The 17,645-nt window shown below is 54.2% G+C and overlaps 1 protein-coding gene across 1 annotated transcript in view; it reads right to left on the bottom strand.

The window, feature by feature from the left end:
- Positions 1-14,749: 14,749 nt before the first annotated feature.
- Positions 14,750-17,645, bottom strand: part of NXNL2 (nucleoredoxin like 2) — a 214,508-nt gene continuing 211,612 nt past the window's right edge. Inside the window, exon 4 of the mRNA XM_019463790.2 lies at positions 14,750-15,631. Within this exon, the coding sequence (XP_019319335.1) occupies positions 15,556-15,631 (76 nt within the window). The 3' untranslated portion in view covers positions 14,750-15,555. The remainder of the gene's footprint in view (positions 15,632-17,645) is intronic.

Raw genomic sequence — 17,645 nt, 5'->3', positions numbered from 1 at the left:
CCAACCTCGTGTGCACCCCCGCTCGGCTCCGGGGCCTGCGGGCCAATCGCAGTGATCGCTGTCGCACACAGGTTGGACCCTTTTGTGTGGCTGAATAAAGTAGTCCATGGGAGGTGCTGCTGAAGAACACCCGGGGAGGTGACTAGACTACAGAATTTTCCACTGGAGAAGGAAGGTAAAAGCCAGGTGAATGAACACAGCAACCACTCCTGGAAGCTTCTGGAGGTTGGGAGAAAGAGAGGGATGAGAAGGAAAGGAGAGCAAGGAGGCAGGGCCTGATGCCCAAAGCCAGGGTGCACGTCCCTGGGCAGGCAAGATGGAGGCCGCAGGGGTACCAGGAGGGTGGTGGAGGACAGGGGAAGGGTCCCTGGGGTACTTGCCCCAGATCTGGAGGCCTCTTGCTTCCAGAGAACAAGCCCTGTCCAGCATTCTCTGGAGCTGGGAGCGAGTGCTTATTTGGAGCGATTTGAGCCCTGACTGGCACCCGGCCGGGTTTGCGCTTTGCTGGCAGAGAAACCCCTGCCCTGGAGAACCTGGGGCTGGGGGCGCTGCGGAGCTCCGGGTCCCAGGAGGGCCGATGCTGGTCCTCGGTGCTGCTTAACGAGTCCCTGACTGCTGTGAGCCCCCTCTGCGTGGAGGCCTTCCAGGCTGACCAGCGAGCCCTGCGCAAGCTTCCGGAAGCCACTTCTGTCCCAAGTTGCAAGTGGGATCGAACGTGCCTCCTTCAGCATCCAGCCCAGCGGAGGGGAAGAGAGAGAGAGAGACACTCCTTCGGCCCCACGCCAGAGCGGAGGGCACACACGGCGTGCTGGCTTCTGCATCTGCACCCCACCGGGCACTCGGCTTATCAGTAATTCTGTTCAACTAGGTGCCTCATGCCGGGTAAGATGAGCTGCAGGCTGCTGTTCCTTGTGGCTGGTGCCCGCGTCTCCACTCACTGAGGGCCTGTGAAATCAGACGTAACGGGGCAAACTTGAGGCCTGGTGATGCCTCCAAAAACAGCCCCAGAAGCCCTGAAAAACAGTGGGGCTTTTTACCGCAGGCGCCCCAAGGGAGAGGCGGGGACGTGACACAGAGGCATTCCTGAAAATCCTCTCAGGAAAACCTTCCTTCCCCCAGAGATTCTCCCCACACACAGCCCTCTCACTGAAGCAGTGCTCCACCCCCACCCCCACCCCCAGCTCCTCCCTCCCTGGGCCTTAAGGCTCAGACACTGGACCCTGACGGGGGGGGGGCCCTCTGTGTGCCCCCCACAGCCCCTAGAGACATATTCTCTCCCTCCTTCTCTCCAGGAAACCAGCCCTCCCTGAGGGTCTCTGCCTCCCGGAGTAACGAGGGAAAGCTCTTCACAGAAAATGTCAGCTCATCAGTACGGGAGGAATGGAAGAATTAGGAGCTCGGCATTCTGCACCCCTCAGATAACTGAGCGGGACAAGGGGACGTGAAAGTGTGTCAATCACACAGTGCCACCCGGGGAAGAAAAAACACCCACCCTCCACTTTCATCGGAGACGTCTGGCTGTCAACGCCTTCATGGGGATTCAAACTCAGCACCACCCATGCTGGGTCAGTCTGACGGTAGGGGTCGAAAACCAGCTCACGCAATCGCCGACGCTGTGGTCTTTCTGAAAACACTTCAGCCCTCACGTCCAGTTTACGGGAAGGAGGAGGGATAGAGCACGCGGTAAACAACACCAGGAGAAAAGACCAGACAGGTGCCGAGAGCCAGACCTAGCGCATCCCTCAAACAGGGTAACGTCAGGAAAAGGGTAGGATTGGTTCTAGGATGAAAACAGCTAAAAAGAAGCACCATTTCTAACAACAAGCATGAACCCGATCACCTAAGCAGCACGAAAGTATTGTGATGACATTTCGGTATGAACGGAGTATCACAGACCCATCCGTACTGCTAATTGGGTGTGGTGATAGCACAATGCTTATCTGGAAGAATGGCCTTACTTCTAGGAGATGAGCTGTTGAGGGTGAAATGTCTTGATGTCCGAAACTTGTTTTCAAATGACTCAGCAAAGACGATACTTGCACAGAAGGTCGAGAGGACAAAATCAGTGACCAGAGCTGGGGAGCGGACGTGGTGGGGAGTTGTACAACGTGCTCCCCTTCTCTGGATGTTTGAAATTTTTTCGTAACAAAAAGTTGGAGAAAAATAAAATGTCAGGTACCAAATAACTTAAAAATTTCTCCAGCTCTTTTCTCAGGCCGTCAAATCCAGTCTAGACTTAGGAGAATAAAATCAAAAGATAGTATAATTTATATGTGAATGCTTTTGAAAAACCATCTGGCCCCAGACTTGACTACAGTAGGTACAAACTTATTACATATCACATATCACCGTATAAACGTAACATGTACTTGTTTATAAGTTTACGAAAGGAAACATTCACTTTCCCAGCGCGCTGGCGCCTACAGCCTGGCCAGCAGGTGCAGGGAGCTTGGACGTGGAGCCACGGGGGACCTTCCCGGCAGGGCCAGGGTGCTGCAGGCAGTTTGCAGGAGCTGAGTGGCTGCGAAGGCAGGTCGGACGCTTTGGCCTGCAAATGCGCCTCCTCTCTGCCTCCCTTTCCTCTCCCAGCCTCTGCCTCCTGGATCCCGGGTGCTGTTTGGGTCCCCGGGTCAGATTAGTGGGCACCACCCCTGTTTGAGTTCTGCGTTGGCTCTTCTCTTGAGTAAACGTTCACCCCACCTTCCTTGGTTTCCAGACGCCTCTCTGCAGGCGGGCACCCGGGACGATGTGGTGTGAGCTCACTGGGGACGAGCCCTGGGAGGATGGGAGGCGGGGGAGGGGTGCTGGGTAGGAGGAAAGGAGCCCAGCACCGGGGAGAAATGGCTTTCAAACAGCAGCCTGGATACAGATTGGCAAAACAAAAGTTGGCCTTTGTGCAGTAACCCTGGCTGGACCCGAGTGAAGCCTGGGACTCGCTGACCTCTTGCAAGTAAGTATTCACTGGCCGACAAACACCGAGCGAAGCTGAACCTCATGAATTCATGGTGGCTTCCGCAGTTAGCACCTTGGCGACCCGTCTCCCTGCCTCAGTCACACCTCCCTTTCTCCTCCCACGCTGCGCGGTCAGCCAGGAGCCAACGGAGATCCCGAGATTATTCTGTTCACATTTTGTACGGGCACCTAACTAGTGTGTCTGCGTTCGTGCAAGTGTGCGACTGTGTGTGTGCACGTCCGTGTCTATGTGTGTGCACGTGTGTCTGTGTGTGCACATGTACAGGGGTGTGTGCACAGAGGAACTGCACTGTGAGGGACGTAATGTGTTCGACCCTCCACGGAACATGAACACATGGACCCTCTGGTAAAATACAAAATAAATATTTGGTCTTTGTTCTTTTCTCGGCACAGAGCTCCTAAAAGCCTTAGTTTATTTCTCTTGTATGTTAATGAGATGACCGGGGGAGGTGGCTGGGGGAGGCGACCGCCTCAGGATGGGGCTGGACGACAGGGACACCGGCCCTGTGATCAGAGGGCTGGCATTTGCGGGTCTCCCGCCCCCATCCCCGGGGAGGTGTGAACACCCCGGGCTGGTGCTGGGAGGGACACGCGGAGCTCTGGGCCCCCTCCCCTCCCCTGCCTGCATGTCTCTTCCGTTTGGCTGCCACTGAATTGCACCCCTTGAAATAAGCCCAGAGACATCCGTAAAGTGTTTCTCTGGGTTCTGTGGGTGGTTCTAGCAAGCGACCAGACCTGAAGTGGGTGTGGGAGCCTCGGAATTGGTGGTCGGCTGGGCAGAAGGTTCAGTGGGAGCGGGGGGAAGTGTGAAATCAGCCTGGGGAGGCGATCTCATGAGCTTGTGCGGTGTGCATGCACATGCTTTCCTGCAAGCCTGTCTTCTGAGAGCCGGAGGAGAAAGGATGGGCTGGGCGGGGGGTGGGGGGGGTGGGGGGGGGTGGGGAAGGGAGGCGCCCCTGATCCCGTCCCATTTTGAGAGTGGTCCGAGGGCTGGCTGCGGCGTCTGCAGCTGAAGCCTACAAACGGGGGGCCGGGTGGGCAGCAGCCCTCGGACGCTTGCAGTCCTATTAGTCCAAAAAGTGCCCTGTGTTCGCAGATGCCCCTCCTGCAAGACGGGGGCGGGCGTGGGGTGGGGAGCGGCTTGCGGGAGCCGCGGCCCCCGCTTAGGAAGCCTGTCTGCGCACACCGTCTGCAGCGCAATCCAACAAAAACGCCGGTTGTGTTTATCCAATCGCTCGCAGAGCGTGCAGCCCTCGGCGTGGTTGTGTGCAGACCTGTCCGTGCTCTGCTCGGACCGGTTCTGTGCACTCCTCCCGTGCTCCTGGCTCTGTGAACGAGTGTCTGCAGCCGCGCTGAATTACTTTGCTGTTTCGTGGCTGAGAGAGGGTTTGCTTGGGGGTGGGGGTGGGGACACCGGGCGACCATGGAAGTAGGTAACCGTAATTGCAGATTTCCTCACTCCTCCAACATCAAAGGCCTGTGGGTTTAGAGCAGAAAGGACCGAAGGGGTTTGATGAGACCGTGAGAGTGGAGATCAGCGCTGACCCGGTGCTCACTCCTGCCCCAGACCTTCACACAGAATCACTCCTTAACCACACCAGGAGACCCAGCCCCCAAGACTGGGACCATCCCATCCTCCAGATGAGGAAACCGAGGCACAGAGATGGCCGTTCACTTGCCCAAAGTCACACAGCTAGTAAGTGGCAGAATGCCCCCCCAACTTGGACTTTCTTGACCTAATTTGGCCCTTTGGAGGTTGCAACCTTCTTGAAGCACATTGGCCTGAACTTACTGCACGAACGACCAGTACCTGGGGTGCCTGTGGGGTGCCTGCGTAGGGGTCCAGGGGCCGCTCCCTCCACTGCTCTCGGCTGGAGCAGGAGGGCAGGAAGGCGGGGATGATGGACACCATCCGCAGACCCTCACTCTGGCCAGCCCCCACATCTGCTCTCCATTCTGGACTGTGAGCGGCCGGTTTGGGGAGACTGGATGGAATCTACCCGGATCCTTTACGGACGGCCCCTACTTCAGCCTGGAGGATGGCTAGAGCAGGCTGGAGCGCGGTGGTGGGCAGAGGAGTGGGGGACTTGTTCCTACTGTCGTTCTTAATTCTTCTGACACTTGAATTTCTGCGTGTCAGAGTCCCCCTCCGGAAAATGGTACGTTGTACCACAGTCAGTGGGGACCACGTTAACTATCTGGGTATTTCAATGGATCATAGAAGTTTGCAACTTTCTACAGAATGCACATGTGGGGAAAGCTTTCCTTCTTTATTAATTTAATTGAAGCCGTGCACAAACCCTTCTCCTTGATTAAAAGATGTTTTCAAAAGCTGCATTTAGAAAAGAGGAAAAGTCTCAGATCAATCATCTAAGCTCTCATCTCATGACACAAGAAGAGGGGCAGAAGAAACTCCAAAACAAGTGGAGGGAAGGATAAAAGAAAACCAGTCGAAATAAATTAAAACAGAAAAATAATCAATGAAGCAAAAGGCGGTTCTTTGAACGATCAATAAATTGACAAATTTGTGCAAGACGGGATCAGAGATAAGTGAATCTTGGGGATGAAGCGGAAGGTGTCACACCCAGAGGGCCTTACGAGGATAATAAGGGGAGACTATGAACAAGTCGACACACATACGTTTGACAACTTAGATATAACAGACCAGTTCCTTGAAAAGCACAAATCTCCGCAATTCTTCCAATAGGAAGTACACAGGCTGAGAAGTGGAATTCATAATTTCTGAGATCTCAAAAAAGTAATCTTCCAGTTCAGATGGTTTCACTGAAGAATTCTACCAAGACATATGAAAAAAGGATTAATAATACTAATTCCAAAAATCCCTTTCAGAAAATAAAAAATGATTTTCCAAATCCTTTTTATTTATTTATTTATTTATTTATTTATTTATTTTTTCAACGTTTTTTATTTATTTTTGGGACAGAGAGAGAGACAGAGCATGAACGGGGGAGGGGCAGAGAGAGAGGGAGACACAGAATTGGAAACAGGCTCCAGGCTCCGAGCCATCAGCCCGGAGCCCGACGCGGGGCTCGAACTCACGGACCGCAAGATCGTGACCTGGCTGAAGTCGGACGCTTAACCGACTGCGCCACCCAGGCGCCCCTCCAAATCCTTTTTAAAGCAAGAATTATCCTATCCCAAAACCAGACAAAGATGGCATGGAAGAAGAAAACCACAGACCAATGTTCCTCATAAGTATAGACACAGACATTCCTAATAAAATAGTAGCAAGTAGAATTCAGCATTACATGGAGGTTACAATTACCATGACCAAATTGAGGTTATTACAGGAATGGAATGTTGGCTTAACATTCAAAAATCAAGCAATACAATCTGTAATATGAACAGCCTAAAGAAGAAAAACCATATAATCATATCAATTGATGGAGAAAACACATTTGGCAAAATTAACATCTATTTATGATAAAATCCTCAAAAAACTAGGAGTAGAGTAAATCCTCAACTTAATAAAAGAGCATCTGGCATCTATAGAAATTCTATGGCTGGCATCATACTTGATGCAAGACTGAATGTTTTCCTCTAAGATCAGGAACAAGACAAAATGCCCTCTTTCACCACTTGTATTCAACATTGTCCTGGAAGTCCTAGATAAGGAAAATAAAGGAAATAAAATGTATATAGACCAGAAAGGAAGAAACAAAAGTGCCTTCATTTGCAGATAGCATGATGGTGGCGGTCCTCCTAAAAATCCTAAGGAATCTAGGAAAATACACAAATAAAAATTCCTAGAGCTAATAAACTAGGCTACAGGATACAAGATCAACTTACAAAAATCAATTGTTTTTCTCTATACTATCAATGAACAGATGGAAACTGAAATTAAAAATACAGTGCAACTTAAAATCACTAAAAAAATGAAATTCTTGGGTGCAAATGTGACAAAACAGGCACAAGCTGAAGACTACAAAGCACTGAAGAGAGAAATCAAAGATCTCAATAAATGGAGAGACATACCATGTTCATGGATTAGAAAACTCAACATAATAAAGGAGTCTATTCTCCAAAAGTGATATACAGGTTTAACACAATTCCTAACAAAACCCCAGTAATTTTTTTTTGCAGAAATAAACAAAATTATTCCAAGTTATTCTAAATATTCAAAATTATTCTGTTTATATGGAAAAGCAAAGGAAGTAGGATTGCTAACACAATTCTGGAAACAAAGAATAAAATGGGAGGAGTCACTGTACCAGATTTCAAGACTTATTATATAATTACATTAATTGAGACCATGGTGTTGGCAGAAGGAAAGACATGTGAATCAATAGAACAGAGAACCCAGAAATAGCCCCACATGGAATGGTTAATTGATATTTGACAGATATTTGCAAAAGCAATTCAGTGAAGGAGGAATTGTCTTTTCAACACATGAGGCAGCAGCGATTGGATATCCAAAAACAAAAACATATGTGTGGACCAAAAATGTTTGTAAGATGACCTTGGAGAACAAAAGCTGGTGAAGGCGAAGGTGCAGAGAAACTGAGTCACTCTGGTGGGAATGTGACTGGTGCAGCCACTCCAGAAAACAGTTTCCAGAATGGAGCCTGGAATTCTACACCCAGCCAAACTGACCACCACATCCGAGGGAATCACAGAGATGTTCTTCTCAGACGCAGCAAGAATTCAAACTGTCTTGGGGAGCTACCTGCGAAAACACCTGCAGCAAAACGAGGGAGTAAGTGAAGGAAGAGATAAGCCTAGGCCCTGAACCTGAGAAATCCAACCCAGGGAGGCAAATCCCAAGAGGCCTGAGAGGGAAAGTCTCGGGATGGCGGCTGTGCGGGAGGCTCAGGGAGAGGCCCTGCCTTCTTCCATCGGTTTCCTGTTTGGCTATTCCCACTCGGTCATTCCCAATGCTGTCATTGTGTGTGTCTGTGTGTGCCTGCGTGTTTGCATGAGTGTGCATGTGTGTGTGTGTGAGTGTGCTTGTGTCTGTGTGTCTCTAGGTGTACATAAGTGTGTATGTGTCTGGATGAGTGGATGTGTGTCTGTGTGTGGCTGTGCTGTGTCTGTGAGTGTGTGTGCATGCGTGTGAAGCCTGTGTGTGCACATGTGTGGAGCAGAGTCCCCAGGTCCAGACAACACGGTTCTCTGCAGGCAGAGTTTGGGGGCCACCTGGCACCCCCTGAACTCCTTGCTTAGCCGTTATTTCTGATGCCTGGAGGGTCTGATGATGATGTTTAAAGCTTTCCTGCCAGTTACCACTTTGTCTCTTGTGTTTTCACCCCATTTCCTGTAAACTGTGTTGAAAGACAATTCAAGATGAAAACTCCCTTACTTTCTTCCCTCTCTGAGTCTTACTTGATTTGGATTACAATGAGGCAAAGAATTTTCTGTGTTAGCCTAGAATTTTCCAACACTCGTGTGGCATTTATACCACACTCGCCTGGGTTTCCAGGACAGCAGCTGCCCTCCAGCATCCTTCCAGCTGAAGATTAGCTTCACTCACAGGCTTATGCTCTGCCTCCTTGGGCTTTGATAAAGACCCAGTGATGTCACCAGGCCCACTTTTCCCTGCACTGTGTCAGGTAGAGAGTAAACTCCAGGGCCTTGGAAAGATCCAGAAAACAGGGCTTGGACACGAAATGCTCCCCCTCCCTCTCACCTGTCATTCGTTTATGTTTTATTCGTTCCACCAGCTACCATTGTGGTGGCAGGCCAGAACAGGACCAAATGTCTGTCCTCAAAGAGCCAATAACCGATAGAGTGAGGACGACACCCTCTTGGGCGGCTCTCACCCAGGGCACAGTGGGGGAGGGTGGCGGGGTGGGCTCCAAGCCCAGACAGCATGTGCCCTCTGGGCATCACACACAGGTAGAAATGGCTTGAGGTCTGTGGGTGTGAGGGCGGAGGCGAGAGGTCCAGCTGGCAAAGTGGCAGGAAGAGTCAGACCTGCCAGTGGTCACGCCAAGGAGTTTCCAGCTGTCCCGGAAGGTCCGGGCCTTTGTAGCCTTTGAAGCAGGCGGGTGTCCCAACCCAGTGGGCATGTGAGCCCACGTGGTGGCCACACTTTCTGCTCTTGGGATGGGCTCCCTGTTGCAGCCTCGATGGAGAAGGCAGGCAGAGGGCCGGGGGCAGCCCTGGGTGGGGAGGGGGGGTGTCCAGAACATTCACCTCTGAGCCACAGGGTCGGCAGGTGGCCTGGCAGGCGTGGACAATGCTGTGGTCACTCACCGGGAGGGTCACAAACATGGTGACTTGTGCTTCTGGTCGGCTGCTCTCTATAAACAGGTACATTATCTGTCGACATCCAGAGAGCTACAAGGCGTGTTCCACTGGCTGGTGTAAGCGGTCAGGCAGAGGTGAGCCTGGTGGCAGATCCTGCTCTCCAGACCTTCTCCCAGAGCAGGGACAGAGCTCAGCACCACGGGGAGGTCGGGAGAAACGCAGACTTGGAGCCTCGGGACCCTGCAGGATCCAGTCCTGGGCAGCGGGGCTGGGGGCTGCCGAACCGGGTCTGGGTCACCCGAGCCTGCGTCCCAATCTGCTGGAGGAGGTACGGGTCGTCCCACGCCCTTTGGATCTCGAGGCTTCCACCCTCCAGGGCTTCATGTCCCTGTGCTTGGATGGCTCCCCTCACTCTCCTGCTCACGCTGCCAGCTCCTGCCAGCCCTGCATCAGGATGTCCCTTGGGGCTGCTGTGTCTGTCTCCCGAGTGTCCTGGCCTTTCCCCAGGGAGGAAGGAGTCTGTTCCCACAGTCAGCCCCCCCGCCCCCCTCGCTCCAGCCCTCCCAAACTCCACCCTCTCTGTGCGGTCCTGGGAGCGGTTCAGCCAGACCCTGTGCTGACGGCACCACTGGCCGAGCGGCCAAAGGCGGGCGGGGAGAACTCCAGAGCTCCTGCTGATCGGCCCGCTTTACACCCCTGTGGCCCTGAGAGGCCCCCAGCCCCCAGCCCCCTGTTCACCTTGCTCAGAGACAACCTTTCCCCAGCTCCCCTCCACACGTAGATGCCCGCGCCCTTTCCGTCACCCCCTGCTTTGTTCTTCCACTCAGGAAACAGAAGAAACCAGAAGGGACATGTACACGCTCCCATGTCACAGCCACCGACCCACCAGCTCTGCCCTGGACCTCTACTTCCTTCCTGTTGGAAGGGAGGAACTCTACGGAAGCGGCCCACGGCAGCCTTACCGTTTGCTCCCGGGCCCGGCCATCGTCCTCTCCTTGGCAGGAATGTGACAGGCCAGGGCTCAGCTGTCCTAATTAGGTAAAAGCGTTGGCCCTGAGGTGCGTTATGGGTAAAAGCATTCTAAGGAGGAACAGGCCGAGTGAAGGGGACAGGTGGGTACACGGCTGTGCGGTTCTGGTGACAGGACCCTGGGTGGCTCCCAGGAAGATGCAGGCACCCCCTGGCCCCGGTCCGCACTCCCTCTTGGGGCAGAGGGAAGGAGACTCCCCTCCCAGGCTGGACTGCTTGCCGGGGCCCAACAGCAAAGCTCCCAGAATGCCCTGGGCCAGGGCAGGATGTGGTCAGCTGGGGCGGGCTCCTCCGGCCCCCGGCCTCGGAGTTACTCCAAGTCACCAGTCAGTGGCCCGCAGACTGTCCAGGAATTCCCGAGGCAGGCCCGCAGGAGGGAAGTGGGCAAAACCCTGGCTTGGTGGTCTAGGGAAATCCCCCTCCTCCTAACCACCACCTGAACGCGGATGCTTTACTGGCCATGACTTCGGATACAGGAAGAACGGTCAGAGGCGGTGGCTGGGCACAGTGTCTCATTAATGTGGAAAAAACTATACCACAGCAAAGCTCGAGACAGCTTTCTGGCACTCTGAACATAGCTGCTCTTTAAAAAATTTTCTAATGTTTTTATGTATTTTTGAGAGAGAGAGCATGAGCAGGGGAGGGGCAGAGAGAGAGGGAGACACAGAATCGGAAGCAGGCTCCAGGCTCCGATCTGTCAGCACAGAGCCTGATGCGGGGCTCGAACTCACGAACTGCGAGATCCTGACCTGAGCCGAAGTCGGACGCATAACTGACAGAGCCACCCAGGCGCCCCCCTGAACACAGCTGGTCTTTAAAGTTCTGAGGCACTTTGGGGAGATGGATAAGGACAGTGCAGTCAGGAGAGTGAATGACACCAGACAGTTCTCATCCTGGTACTTTTCACAGATGACCCTCAAAGCAAGGGCATTCGTGACGCTTGGCACGGAGTCTGTGAAACGGAAGCCAGACGTTCAACTTAACCTGTGGGCTCGTCGCTGGGGCTCTCCTTCCTCGACTCAGCCCGCTCCCCCTGTGTCTCTCTGAGACGTGCAGACGATTTCTGCGTCAGAATTTCTGAGCAGTGTCCTCTCCCGAATCCCTGTGCAGGCAGAGCCTAGACTGAGAGGACATCCGTCAAGGTGAGGGCCTGACCAGCGCTCGCTCGCGACACGGCACAGAGCCGGGCATGGCAAGCAGGAACGCAGGCCCAGACGCACAATGACAGGAAAGGCTGGTGTGTCAGGAGGCCTTCGGGAGATGGTAGTGCCCCCGGAGCAGGAGGACCCCTCAGCGCGGCAAGCGGGAGCTGGGGCAGATGCCCTGGGCCACAGTCGGCACTCACCGGTGGCCCATCGGATGGACTCAGGCTGGGAAACCGTGTCAGAGTCCCCACGCAGACTTGGCCTAAGTCCACAAGAGGCGCGGAGCCCGTGGGCCCCAGAGAGGCCGTGCACGCGGTGTGGCCGGGAGCGCTTTGCACGCTCGCCCCGCTGAACTCAGTCCGCCGTGGACCCCTTCCCAGGAGTCCCGAGACACGGTGGTCTGCTTCGTGCCTTCCTCGGGGGGAAGCCGGGAGACCTGGCCAGAGCTAGGGGTCACGTCTCCTCTTCGCGAAAGTCCTGGCCAATTTCTCGCTCGTGTTTCAGAAGCTCAACTTACATTTATAACCAAACTGGATTCTGTAAAGCACCCGTCACTGCTACCAATGTCTTCGGCTTTCACCGTGGATTTTATCTTATTTTTTCCTTAGATTGATTCTGCCTTTGACTCAGGACATTGGGGTCAAATACTTTGGAGGGTCTCATGGGGAAGGTCATCCTCTTGTTTCAGGAGTGGGAGCTGGGCACCCCCACCCAGGCCTGGGCCTACAGGGCGAGGGGACAGCTGCTGTTTCCCCGGCCGCATGTGTGATGTCAAAGTATTTGTGGCTTTTAAAAAAAATGTAATTGCAAGGCGTGAATCTCAAATATGGCTGTTACCATGTTCCCAGGGAACCATCTGGAAAGTGAAAACAGTGTGTTTCTACACTGATGCGCTTTGCTTTAACGGCCCCGCTGGGGCCCCTGGGCAGGTGAGACTGGGGGTCGGGGTCTCCAGGAGGCGCCTGCTGGGCTTTCCATTCTCAGCCCGACGTGAAGCCAGTCTTGACACCCGCGAGCTACAATGAGCAAGGGTGTGTCCTCACCAGGGCCAGGTTTAGGGAGCCCATGAAATGTTGCTAGGTGTGGATGCCAAACCAACAGAAGAAACACAAAGGGAAATGATCATGCAAAGAAGAAAAAGCAGTGACTGTGGGAATAAGATAGAAAGAGAAACGACCAGGAGTGAGCACATTCGAGGCTGTGCACGCACATGTCATGGGACGTCGGGGTGAGTGTGTCGGGTTTGATGGCTTTTGTGCAAATCACTGCAAGTCAGAACGGGAGTGCTGAGGTCGGCGAGGAAGACTCTCTGGAGACGCGCTTGCCTGCGGCTGTGGCTGCTTGTGGAAGGAGCAGCCAGTGCAAAGGCCCTGAGGTAGGAATGGGTGTGGCCTGCCGGGAAGAGTGAGACAGTCCTCTGCCCAGACATGCTGAGACAAGATGGGGGGGAAGCAAGCCAAGGTCGGAGGGACAGACCCTGTGAGCCGTGGCATTGGGTTCCTACAGCTGCTGTGACAAGTGACCTCAGACTTGGTGGCTTCAAATCGCACAGATGTGTTACCCCACGGCTCTGCAGGTCCAAAGTCTGACACCGAGGTCCAGGTGCCTGCCTGCATTTCTTGGCTGGTGGCCCTTCTGCTTCAAACTCTGGGGCCGCCGGGCCAGGTCTTCCCATGCTGCCATCTGTCTGATGCTCTCCTCTCCTTTCAAGGACCCTCAGGATTATGTTGGGCCCACCTGGAAAGCCCAGGATGCTATTCTTTCTCCTGAGTCAGCTGAGGGGCTTCCTTCCACAACCTTCGCCACGTCGGGTCACGTACTCGCAGGCTCGGGGGGTTAGGACGCGGCCGTCTGAGGGGCTGGTCACCACCAGCCGGGTAAGCAGCTTGGGTTTTTACCCCGGGTACGGCAGGAAGGCGCTGGAGGAGAGCTCTGGCAGTGCTCTGACTGTGCCTGGGGCACCCCCGAATTTGAGGCTGCCCGCCGTGTGTGTTAGGCACGGAGGAGAAGGGGAGCTGGACAGCACTGCCCTGCACTGTCCAGCTTCCCGGGGCCCCGCTCGGCCCTCACTGCACCCCGAGCTCTCCACGCTACCTGTTCAAGAAGAGAGGGCAGGGTGGGCTTTTCTGTGGAGAAGCCCGGAGACCTCAGAGTGGGGCACGAACCTATGTCCCCGCAGGTTACAGGAGAGAAATCCATACCCTCGGGGCTCCCAGCCTTATTTTTGGCAACTGTCTCCTTTGCTTTTCCGCCCAGTTTAAGATTTTCTGAGTCATCCCTAAAGTATTTAATCACTCACGTGAAGTTACATGCTTCCCAGGATCAATGTTCCGGTACCACGGATGGTCTTTAGAAAGGGAGTCCTATTCAGCTGCGTCCAGAGGCCGGCATACGAAGCTCCCCGCGACTGGCTAGAATCGTGGCAAATTGGTTTTGTGAATTAGCACAGGTCACGAGCCCCCCTCCCCAGTGAAAGTAGAAAACCGTTGTTTCAGGGGTCATCTCCGCCAAAGCCTGGAAGTTTGCGCCCACAGCTCGCGCTCAAGCAGCACACTGGGTCTTACTCTGCAGGACGCGTTACAACATTTTGAGAACCACCCAAAGGGAGGGAGGCTGCTTGCAAGGCAGCCGGGGGCAAGAGCGGGAGAGGAGCCCCAGGTGGTTCCTCCTCACTGTCCAGGTCGTGGATGATAACGCACAGCGGGTCTGGCGCACCTGGGGTCGCTCGCCGACGTGTGGTCCCCGAGCCTCGGAATAGGTGGGTGTCCTGGGAGGCCAGTAGATAAGCTCCTGCGGCTTTGAGCAGCCAGAACTTCCAGGCTGCGACTCCCGATTACCGCTTCTCCCCGCTCAGCCCCCTCAGCCGTCACCCCGCCAGCCCGCCACGGCTGCGATAGCCAGGACCCTCTGATCGTGCCCGCCCGGCACTCGTGGTACAACACGAATTTTCTCTGCTCTGCCCTCCAAACTTTCCATCGTTTCTTGCCCATTCTCACTTTGTTTCGTTTGCTTTTCACCTCTGTTTTTCTGGTTTTCAACTGTTCCGTCTCAATTTTTATCAGTTTTACACATCACATCAGTCTGCGGTCTACTTGTCCTTCCCCATTTTCCTTCCTTGGTAATGTTTGCTCTTCTGGTCTCACACACTTCTTTTCTCTCAAACCTCAGATTAAGATAAACAGTTGCTAAAAATGCACAAGCTTATTTGAGCAAACAAATGCTCAGAAATCATCACTGGGGCATAACTGTAAATATCCTACTCCGTCCAATAACTCGTGCTTAACGATACACAGAAGGGACAAGCTGATTGCCAGAATATTAAGCAAATAAATTCTCAGCAGCCAAAGTCCACAGATGTACGATTTTGGGGCGATTTCCTGGACTCCCTGTTCCAAGGGCCCCGCCGCGCAGAGGGACGCCCTTGTCCCATCAACCACCACCGGGCCAGCCTTTCTCCCAAGTCCTGAAACGCGTTCTTCTCTAGCTAGGCTGACCCCGATGTGCTCACCGCTGTGACCAGCCCCCCAGGAATCTGAGGGTGGGAATGAGAACAACTCGGCCACGGTCGACTCTGGAGAATGTGTGAAGCTCCTGATCCCGTGTCCTGCGGGGAAGTTTTCTCATACAAGGTTTGCTTCCTTCAATTCGTTGCCCCGTCTTCCTGGAACAAATCCAACAGGAAGCTGGAGCTGGCTTCGGCGGCCGTGGAGCCGTGCGGCGGGCGGCGGGTGGGGGGGTGCCCGAGAGATGGGCGGAAACGTGGTGGGGCAGGTGCAAGGCCAGGGGGCTACCGAATGCTCCTCGTCTCAGCGCTCACTGCAGAGTTCTTGGGGCTCCTCATGGACTGGAAACACCTCACAATATGCTGAGGGAGAAAGGGCAGAGGGAGGCGGGCTGACGGCTCAAGATCTCCTAATCTCCCCCTGCCCGTTGTGCGCACCTGAAGCCCGTCCCCGGAGCCGCTGCTGCTCTGGTCCAATGTCGCGAGCTCCGAGCCCCCTCCAGGAGATACCAGTCTTCCTTGGCAGGGGTCACACTGCAAACCCCTTCTCTTCTCGGCCGTCCGGATCAGTGCTGAGCAGAGCGTTTCCAAAGACTACCTTAGAGTGGATTGGCCGATTGGCTCGCCTCTCCCGGTGCGTTTCTGCTCTGCTGGCAAAGCAGGCGGGGTTGGCAGAAGCAAAGTGACCCGTCTCCGTCAGCCACTTGGATGCTGTGGGCGTTCAGTTCCTTCCTCGTGTGACCAGTACATCTGGGGGTTCCCGGGGGCCAGACTGTGGGAACACAAAGCTGAGTGAGGCCATCGCTGCTGGAGTTTATAGGAAAACTGAGGGTTACAGTGCCCACGTTTGGTGGGGGAGGTCAGCTGGGGCAGCGCCCACGGGTGCCCTGCCCTGGCCCCTTGTCCACCCCAGAGGCCACCTGCCGTTTCTGCAGACAGCTCTGGAGAAAGGCTGGGCAGTCAGTTCCTGGGATTTCCCTGCACGGAGAAGGGGCCCGGCCACGGGACAATGCCGAGGAGGGGGTCCCGGCAGCACTGAGCACAGGGGCCCACCCTTCCTCGGTACCCTCCTCTCCCCCTGACCCAGAGCTTCCTGTAATCACCTCCAGATGAATGACTGCCACCAAATGGTCTGGGAACCTGCCTTGGGAAGGACTCAGACTGAGACACAAACACTAACAGCCTGGGGCCAGGTGGGGTCCAGGTCTGTGGCTCTGTGCAGCGGGCAGGGTGGTGGCGGGTGGGGAGGGGCTCACAGCCGTGAGGAACGGACACAGCCCCTGGAGACACGAGACAGCCCTCCACATTCAGAAAGTGCTCAGGAGCCTACATGCCCGAGAACCACTGCAGGGGAGAGATAAGAAGCCTTGCTCCAGGCTCCGCTGAGGCAAGATTCAGCCCGTGCTCCTGAACACCACAGCCAGTGGCCCCTTTCTGCCATCATTCTGACTCCACTTTTCCAGGGGAACCAGGGGATTTCCATTTCTCCAGCTATCTCTCTCCATGCTGGCTTTTCTCCGGCCAGAAACTTTTGTTGTCTGCTTTGTCTGAGACCAAGCTGTGTCTGCCTCCTCTTAGCAGCCTGGCAGCTCTGTTCCCTACTTCCTTCTCTGGCTGGGGACCCTGGAGAGCCAGGACAGTGTCTCAGGGGCAGGGTCGCTGATGGTGACACTGCTTGGCTTCTGCCCAAGAGAAAGGTGCCATGAGCTCATGATCTTGAGTATCAGGGTTCTCCAGAGAAACAGAGCCAAGGTAGATAGATGATAGATGATAGATAGATAATTAATAGATAGATAAATAGATAATAGATGATAGATAGATAGATGAGAGATTTATTTTTAGAAATTGGCTAACATAGGGGCACCTAGGTGGCTCACTTAGTTAAACGTCCAACTTCGGCTCAGGTCATGATCTCATGGTTCGTGGGTTCGAGCCCCGCGTCATGCTCTGTGCTGACAGCTCAGAGCCTGGAGCCTGCTTTGGATTCTGTGTCTACCTCTCTCTCTGCACTTCCCCCACTCACAATCTCTCTCTCTCTCTCTCAAAAAATAAATAAAAACATTAAAAAAATAAATTGGCTAACACAACTGTGGAGGCTGGCAAGTCCAAAATTTGCAGGGTAGGCTGGCAGGCTGGAAACCCAGGGAAGAAGAGCTATGTTGCATCCTGGGTCTGAAGGCTGTCTGGAGGCAGAATTCTCTCCTCAGGGGAGGTCAGTCTTGTTTCCTCTTAAGGCCTTCAACTGATTAGACAAGCCCCACCCACATCATGGAGGACAGTCTGCTTTACTCAATGTCTACTGATTTAAATATTATGCAGATATGTAAAAATCCCTTCACGGCAGTTGTTTGCCCTGGCCAAGTTGATGCGTAGAATTGACCACCGTGCCAGGGCCACCTGCCGGGGAGCAATGTGCTTTGTGGAGCTGCATGGAGACGAGTCAGGCGGCACCATTGCCCAGCGGAGCTGGCCGCAGGTGTGTCTGCTCAGGGACACATGCGTGCACACATGCACACACACAGACATGGGTCACGGGACGTAGCCACGAGCACCCAAGAGTGCCCCTGAGGTGAAAAGATCGTCACACTGAGGTTTTGATCTGCACCATCTCCCGACACGCATCGTCACTCCACCAAAGTGTCACGTGCCAGTCTGTGTTTACGCAAAGCCCAGACGACACCGGCGGGAGCCCAGGGCAGGTCAAGTAATTCAAAACCCACAGAACTTTGCCAGTTTCTGCTCCGACCCTCCTCACCGGCTGGAGGCTGGGTAGGGAAGTAGGCTTA

The sequence above is a fragment of the Panthera pardus genome, unplaced genomic scaffold (genome assembly GCF_024362965.1).
Source record: "Panthera pardus isolate Hobbes unplaced genomic scaffold, ASM2436296v1 HiC_scaffold_20, whole genome shotgun sequence".
Taxonomy (NCBI): Eukaryota; Metazoa; Chordata; class Mammalia; order Carnivora; family Felidae; genus Panthera; species Panthera pardus.
Note: the sequence above shows the minus strand (reverse complement) of the source record. Positions and strands in the feature narration are given on the sequence as shown.